Source organism: Cyphomyrmex costatus, unplaced genomic scaffold, assembly GCF_001594065.2.
Source record: "Cyphomyrmex costatus isolate MS0001 unplaced genomic scaffold, Ccosl1.0 scaffold36, whole genome shotgun sequence".
Classification (NCBI taxonomy): Eukaryota; Metazoa; Arthropoda; class Insecta; order Hymenoptera; family Formicidae; genus Cyphomyrmex; species Cyphomyrmex costatus.
In genome coordinates this window covers 3,424,721-3,433,590 of record NW_017277774.1, presented here as the reverse complement: position 1 = coordinate 3,433,590, position 8,870 = coordinate 3,424,721, and the positions used below count along the sequence as shown (strand labels likewise).

Sequence of the window (8,870 nt, the reverse complement as noted above, 5' to 3'; positions counted from 1 at the left end):
GTAGATGAAAACGTGAATACAACAAAATGAAGAGAGATTCTAGCTAGCAGTGCGAATTGGATGACAAAAATAACAGATAGGGCTTTCACTTTTGACGTGTGTAGTGGTGAACGCCTGTTGTAAACGCATATATATATACGCATAAATCCACACGCACACGATACCGCGTCTCACAATAGGAATGCAATTTTATTTAATCCTCAATTTAACAAATTGATTGAAATATGATAACAAAAGGGAAAGAAAATCCTGTTATTAATATTTTGAAATTTACAAAATCGATATTCTCAAACATAGGGGAAGTATTGTAGGAAGAATTTTATTCGACATTCTCGATATTTTTTTTATTTGGAATCACTGTCTCCTCCCCTCGCTCTCCCAATTATGGGACGTCATGTAAATCGAATTTAAAATATCCTGAATGTCTAAATTTACTTTGCGTTCCATATTTTTTTGGTAGTACGAGATGGTACACGATAATGCAATTAAAGGAACAACGCACGCAGATAAAATAATAAAAGACTTCAGCGCACGGAAGGATGAAACGGCGGACAATATTTTACAACCGATGCTCGCCCAATACTCGTGACTATGACATAAAAAAAATCGGTAGGGCGATTTTGAGATTCAAAATCAACTATAAGTGCGATTGCAGAGCTGTAATCAAGTCTGGATGGGTTGCATTGATTGACAATTTTTCGTCGCCCTCTACTCTCGTTTAATCTTCTGCGTTGCCCGTCACTTGGATACTACGAATATCGTTTCTAAACTAGTCTTCAAACCGATGATCGCGATAATATGTATACATTTTTCACAATTCGTAAACGCACGTATTTAAAGAGAAAAAAACATTTTTTTTTTAAATTAAATTATATTACTGTAGATTAAAATTATCGTACAAATAAATCTTTTCTTTCTCGAAAAAAGATGGATTATGGCCGTTAATTGAAAAGTTGGTTTTGTGATGGGTATTGGCTGTCGCATATGTATGCTGGATTAAAAAGTTGAAATATCGCATCGGTGTAAATGATTATCAATTAGCAATCGGATAGGTCGTTTGCGCAGACATGCGACAGGCGAATTGGCAAATGGATCTGGTTTGGACGCGTCTTTAATAGAATCATGAGCCAATTGCGAGAAAGAACAGGAAAAAGACAGAAAAAAGAAAAGAAAAATATGAACCCCGGCATTCATAAATTGGAATATTTTCTAGTGTTTACCACTTTGTTTTCTCTTTGTTTAAATTTTTATATTCCAGAGAGGGTTTCAAGTGTGCGATCGGAATGAATATATCATTGATTGTTTTTTTTTAAATATATGCAGAAAAGGGGGGAAAAGGTAATGCATCTTTTAATTAATTAATTTTTAGATACGTTACGAGATTAATCTTTGAATGGATAGTTATATATCGCATGTCTGCTACATCTATATATTATTTTCTAGCGTTCATTGTTTTACAAATTGACGACGACCTCGTTTCAACCTCTCGAACTTTGCCATCTTAAGCAGACAACTGCGCATTCCGCCGACAATGGCGAGCAACAATAGGTGGTCAGATTAAAATGCAAATTAGTCCATAAGTCAGGATATTATATAATTGTTAGCTATGCCAGCTGACGGTTATTGTCATGGCAATAAACTTTCAAGATTTAAGGTGTCAGCAGGCGGTATCCAAGTGGTATATGCTTGTACTTAAAAGATTACTTACATACCTACATACAGATCCTTTGAATTGTAAACGTTCGTCAGTCGCCTCTTCCGCGATCGCTCTCAATTTGTGTTGAATTATATTTCTATTTCTATATCTGTTCAATTCGCAAAAAGTATTTCAATCAATTGAAAACATATTGTTATCCAATTGCAAAAATTCCAAGATAAATATTACACTAGATATTTATCAATATATGTTATTTTTATGCTGATTTTTGTTTTGAGATAAATATGCCCTAGTTTATTTAGATCCTGATTAATTCTACAAAGCGAATATTTACAGTTAATACTGCGCAGACAATTTAAAAGTTATCTCACGGGAATAGGGAAGCTTTAACATTCATTATTCTTTTTTTTTTTTCGAGAGAGGAAAAAGCTTAGGGCCACCTGTCTCATTCGACTCGTGCGGGTCCATTTACCCTGCGTATTACCACTCGTGAGTAATTAACATAAAAGGGTTAACTTAAGAGCGTTGTGAACATAAATCGCGATATACAATCGGCTTCTTTTATAAAACAAACGATTTATATTAAAAAGTAAGAAACAAGCGTTTCACGGAATTTTCATAAAAATTTGTTATTCAAATAATTCATTTTTTATACAAGCCTAATTTGAATATTATATATTGTGACGTGACATTTTGTCAGTCACCCAGAAAAACGGCATAACGCGAGATCCTGGGTCCTTCAGGGTCAGCGGGCGAGCGCACAAGCGAATGTGCGACATTATTATTTAATTTTATTTCATTTTTGCGATTATTGTATTATTTAATTGATATTCTCTTTGTGCGATTGTTGTATTATTTTTCTCCAATTTTGTTGGCTGAGCTAGCTGAGCCTGTCCGTCGCGAATTCCGTTGCTCTGTAATTTCTTTGTCCGAGCGTAACATCTTAATATTTAGTGCGAAGAGTGGCACGCTCTCTCGTGCCTGGCGCCCAACGAAAATTAGTACGGCTCGAATATCGTAGCATATAAAATTTCAGGAAGAACCGCACTTTTGCTAATTACATTATTGTGTCCATCTTTTGAGCTATCGCGTAAAAGGAGCAGCGGATGAAGTGACGAGGTTGTGCCGTTTCCCCAAAAGTACGGTCACAATATATACATATATATATATATAGTTATGAAATGTCAAATTACGCTAAAATCTTTATTGCAACTTTACAAATTTTTCTTAAATTGTATTTGATGCGATAAAGCAATATATGAAATTGTATTTAGCATCCAAAAACGAAAAATGATTACGTTCTTGTGCATTTTTTGTCAAACGGTATAATCATTGCCTTCGTATTGTCACGTCAGTACAGTAATGCTTGTATCTATATACATGTACACACATACATACTGAATTATTTTCCGCGAAGATCAGAGGTTAGTATGTCGATGTTTCAAATATATCAACAGTTATGTACTCATCACTTATGGTTCCCGAGTCAATCATTAAAGAGAAAGAGCTGTAAGCATTCTTATATTTATCAAGAAATGCTTCCGTGTGCTTAATACACTATTAATTTTACAGCAATATAATCCTTTGCATAATTATATCTTGAATTTTCATAGAAAAAATAAATGCGTTTGTCGTTAAAACATATACATGATTATTTCATAGCATAGATCTCTAAAGAACGTCCTCAGAACGTTTCCAGGAACATTTCTGTGATAAAGTGTACTGTACAGTCTATACTATAGAATACATGCATGTACACACATCTTGATAACAGTATTCTATGATTTTGCATAGAACAAAGTTTTCTACTACGGCACTGCAATGACATACGAACGTTATCGTATAGTGTTAACAAGCTTCAGTTTCGATTACACTTTGCAGCTCGACAAATCAGACATTTTATATACCGCACTATCTCATTTCTCGACTTAGATATTGGACATGCAATCGTATATCGTAATTGCATTGCGTACGTATACATAGACTTTAGAATAAACGAAATATATTTTACCAATTTTTCACACACAAATACGTAAAGATAAAGAGCTCTTGTGTATAAATATTGTATATACGTAAAAATAATTGAATAACAGTGTAACTATAATAATAAAAAATTCCATAAGAAATCTTATGACAAAAAGAAATTCGTTGTAATGATTGCTGTATGTCACAGTGATTACTTTCGTGATGGCTTTCGAAAATGCAGCCGCATGCAATTGCGAGCACTGTGACGAGGAAAGAGTTATCGGTTTAGGAGTGGAGACGACGACTACTCAGGCCATGTACAAAGAGGACAGTGATAATGATGGTAATCTAACAATTTGCGCCAGGAATCGCGATTTTAATGAACGCACGTTTCCAAGCATCTGTTATATGCTATGTTACAATCGTTGCACGAAATACCGAATGGTAGCAGTTAAAGAGAATGACATAAAGAAGTATGTTTTAATTGCATCTAGACCGAGTAAGTATAGGTATTTGAAAAGTTATAACTCACACTACTACTTTTCATATTTTAAACTTTATAATCTGAAAATTATAATATTCAACCTGATATTAGGACATTAAATTTTGAAAAGTTATGTTTTATTAATAGCTATAATTTTTACGTAGATTATTATAAATTAAGAGATGGAGCGTGCTGAAAGAGGGGATATTGTTCTGTGCTTCCGTGAATCGTAATCGAAAAGATCGACATACAATCACTAGAGAAATTTGAACAATAATTTTGCGAAAGTTTAAATTGTTTCTATTAATATATGAAAAATGTACATATATATTCTGGTACTTTTACCATCCAATTATCCTCAACGGTTTATTTTGAATGTACTGTCTTGGATGTATTGTAGAATTAACGTAAAACTATTAAATATATTTTTCAAAGTGTCCGTTACAGTGTGCGTTATACATGTTTAGTGAATGTTGTGTTTTTTGTAATCAGGATTTTATTTAATGGCTTGTAATATAATATTTAACGTTAGGGTAACATTTAACGTAGTGGATATCACTTAGGACTGATCGTTTTATCTTCGGATAAGATATGCGTATAATTTACCTATTGGATAAACAAAAGAGTAAGAGCATAAGAGAGCAAGAGAGTAAGACAGTAAGTTGAAGTTCACCGAAAGGTGGAATAACTCAATTATTACGTATGTAATAATATATTAGAATATCATTTAACGTAGTTATTTTTGGATGAGTGTTGAACGAAGATTTATCAATGTGCACGTAATCGCGCGGATGATATACCATTATTACTGGAAACTGCGCTTAAAAATTTAATTGCAGTCCGACGAAGTATTAGTTCGATAGTTGTAAATTTACGGCGTACTGCGGTTTCATTATTTCCACTGCAGTTTCCGCTATTTTCTCGGTCTCACTGCTGTGTTAGCCACGAATTATGTTAAGCGACGAACGCGATCCGAATCTCCATTTGCATTCCAACTTCCTTTTTGTCGCGTCCGGCAGGTCTGGCAATTGGAAAGTCGCGATGCGTAAAAGATCAGACTTAGCGGAGTGCAAATAATACTCTCCAATTAAGGGGGGAACCATGTGAGAGTCTGAGGGGAGAAATAGAGGTGTGTGTGTGTGTGTGTGTGTGTGTGTGTGTGTGTGTGTGTGTGTGTGCGTGCGTGCGTGCGTGCGTGCAACGCTCGAAATGCGCTGGAAATTAACAGTCCAGCTTCGAGAGTGACTTTGGTGTTGGGCAATGCAGGAGAAGATGAAGCAAGAGGAGCTGTAGAGAAGGAGAGATGCGAGGTGGCTCGCGGGACGAAGGAAAGGAATTAACCAGACGCGGAATCCTCTCGCAAATTGAGTTGCACCAAGCCGGAATTTAAACATTCAAATTAACCTATTTAGCAAGTCAAAGAGGCTAATGTGTACACGCCGGCCCTGCAGATCCTAATATTCAATCGATATTGCCTTGTATCTTGCCCATCGACTGCAAGCTGGTTGCGGTTTTTTTCTCACCCTCTTTTCCCCGCATTCATATCGATAGTTGTCCGATTCATGACCAGAAACGCGCCCTCTTCTGCCGTGGAAGCAGTTATATCGAAGATATGGAGTTTTTTTTTACTATTTTTTTTCTTTCTTTTTTTTTTTTAATCAAATTGATGTAATATTCGTGAGAGTGAATAAGAAGCGGGGAGTACAATATTTATTGCTCGGCCGCACAAACTGTTGCTTTTGTAACACCGGCTCGTCGCAGTGATGTTTTCAAACGTTCCAATTAATTCCTCTCTCGAAGCGAGCATTGTTTCACGCGAGATAAACGCGAAAGATCGTCCGCGTCCGACAATCCGGTACGCGGTACGCGATGCACACCGCACGCGTAAATAAAGAGTGTCGCGCACGATATGTTACGATAATAACGCACGTTACTTGGCATGACGTGCATGAAAAAAATATTGTTCAGAAATCGATTCATCAGTGAAATCGTCCCAAGTATTTTCTATATTGAAATTCTCGGTCGCACTTGTTACGATAACCCACGCTTTTGAATATAATTATGACAGAAAATTTTCATAGATGGAAGAAGAATTATTTGTTAATAATCATTCCTTAAAATGATGATACATAAGCATTTCGCCCCTCGCGCAAAATTTCCTTTTTTTCAAGTAATTGATTTAGAATTTTGGATACCATAATAGTATTTTATTTTGTTATAAGTATATTACCAAGAAATCGGCTTAAAATGTTTCGTTACAGTTTTGTTGGTCATTATAGCTTGATCGATTGCGCCATGGGCGCTTCCGTTTTTTGAAAAGAGTTTGGTCAACCAGCGTGAAATTAGCTATTAGAATACCGTTATATTGCTAAATAGCTAGTATCGTGGATTAGAAATTAATTGATTATCTAATTGAATAAATAATCGTTTTTTATATTTTTAAAAAATAACACAACTTAGAAAACTATTTTTGAATATATTATGAATGGGTAAGGTAAACCCTATCAGTCATTATTAAAAGCGAACTAACTTAACTTCATAAATCATTACAATTCAAAAAGGGTAGTTTTCTTAAGAATTGCAAAACGAAAATGACATAAATGACGTTTGAGTAAGAATATATTCGTTTTGTTACTATTATTTGATTATAGTTGATAATTTTCTGTCTAGTTAAAATGTAGTTTTTCCTCTTTTCTGGTAAATTTAATTTTTTAAGTTGTGTCACCTTTTGAAATAAAGGAGTAATAATTTCTTTATTATGTATAAGATGTTTTTAAATTATGATATAAAAGTATGAATAATTAATTCTTATCCACACACACAACGCATTAAAACCTAATAGTTATTCACAACTTCACAACATAAAATATTACATTATCATACGTGATACTTATGTTCTTGTCTTTAAATCTTTTTGTAATTTACATTCCTTTTAGACATATCGTATGAGAGCGATTTACGGTCTACTTATGCAAAAAAGGTATCAAAGTTCCTTTTTCTGTCGTCGAATTAAACAGTCCAGTAAACCCGCATCGTTTCAGCATTTAGAATCAACAGGAAAAAGTCAGATGGTTTGATATATTTATATGCTTGCAACTCATACGTACATACATTTATGCGCATCTGTATGTACGTTAGATTCTCAAAGAGGGCCACCGTGATCGTTTTATAGAGAGCTAATAAAAGGTACATGGGTGACGGAATCCAATAAAATCCTTATTCCCGAATCACACGGATGCCTGCTTTACCCGATTTCGAGTAGCAACTACAAATTTTCCATAGAATGGCGTTCGTAGCTTTGACAAATACAAAGAGAAACAGGGAGTTTACTGAGGAGAAAGGGAAGGAAGGAACCGTGTCGGAAAAACACTATTTTATATTTTATACACACATATATATATATATATATATTATATATATATATTTGTATATATACATCGCATATAGATGTAGGATAAAAATATTCAAAATTTTATCTTCAAGCTATACTACATTTGTAACGCTCAGAAATTATTTTTGCGTTTTACGTCATGCTCCATCCTTTGTTCCAAATCGCGCGCTCGACTCGCGATTCTATGTGATTACATGCATCTACTAAAAAATGACAACCATTTACGGGGGCAAACGCAGCTGACGACTTAATTCGATCCATAACATCGTAATACGCCATGCAATGATAAATGTAGCGGTAGAAGTGAATTTTACATATTAATCCCGTTCCTCGGCATCGGTATTGTTGAGAAGGATTCGAGGGAATGCGGTCACCAACTCGACTTGGTTGGCTTCACTTATTCTTACTTACGGTACCTCGCACGTCGCATTTCACGTTGCCTCCTTTAAGGGGGTGACTGAACATTTGTCTGGCTTGCCCTACGACTAACTACGAGCCGTCACTACGAACGAAATCTGCCGCGGTAAAATCGTTTCTGACTGATGCCGAAAGATCACTCAACTACCACTTTTCTCTCGCCCCATTGTTCTGCTATCGTCGCGTTGATACCGATAGTTCGCTCCTAAGACTTCGGTCCGATCCCATTTCTCGATCCCGGAGCACGAACCGCGTTTAAGTTCGGTGATCGAAGAAAACGAATAGTTTTTTCTTTCTTTTACAAATCTTTCCTCAATCGTAAAAGATCTTTTTAACGAACATACTTCGAAAATCTATATTGAATATTTAATTAACAAGGGAACATAATCAAGTATTTTCCTCTAATTTTAATAAGCTTTGTATTAAAATACAGGCAAAAATAAGAAACACGTATTTTTTTAGTAAGTGCTCTCTTGTATGTTAAAATCATTCTTTGAAAAATGACTTTTCCTTTCTGAGTGAATTTTATATAAACAATCAGATATAAGAAAAATGTTTTAAATAAAAGTTGAATGGTTTTTTAATTGTATTTTATAATACTGATAAAAAAACTTTTTTAAATAAAGTTTTAATTTTTCAAATGTGTTTTTATTTTTGAGAAGTTTATAATTTTTAAAAATAAAAAACTTTCTATTTATAAAAAAATTTATAAATATTTTTTATTGTTGATATAAATATACTCTTGAAATCCTTCAATCCTTTTATTTAGAACATTTTTTTACATTTTTGACGATTCAAACGATTCACTCAGAAACAGAAAAACTGATTTTTTTCAAAGGATGATTTAACTCTGGCAACGTGCAGAAAAGCACTTATAAAAAGCACTTATAAAAAGAATACGCATCTCTAACAATTTTAAGTCGCTATTATTCTAGAATTCCTGAGGTATATCATTT

General features: G+C 34.3%; 1 protein-coding gene across 2 annotated transcripts; it reads left to right on the top strand.

Moving 5' to 3' along the window:
• The first annotated feature begins 3,534 nt into the window (after nt 1-3,534).
• LOC108776483 (uncharacterized) lies at nt 3,535-4,310 on the top strand. 2 transcript variants are annotated; one of them, XM_018543105.1, is made up of 3 exons: nt 3,535-3,626; nt 3,831-4,131; nt 4,271-4,310. In XM_018543105.1, exons 1-3 carry the CDS (start codon nt 3,599-3,601, stop codon nt 4,278-4,280), a joined length of 339 nt encoding a protein of 112 aa, XP_018398607.1. In that variant the 5' UTR covers nt 3,535-3,598; the 3' UTR covers nt 4,281-4,310. The 2 variants fall into 2 exon arrangements, with proteins under 2 accessions (XP_018398607.1, XP_018398606.1); XM_018543104.1 differs by having other exon boundaries at nt 3,831-4,121; nt 4,271-4,309.
• Nucleotides 4,311-8,870: the final 4,560 nt, after the last annotated feature.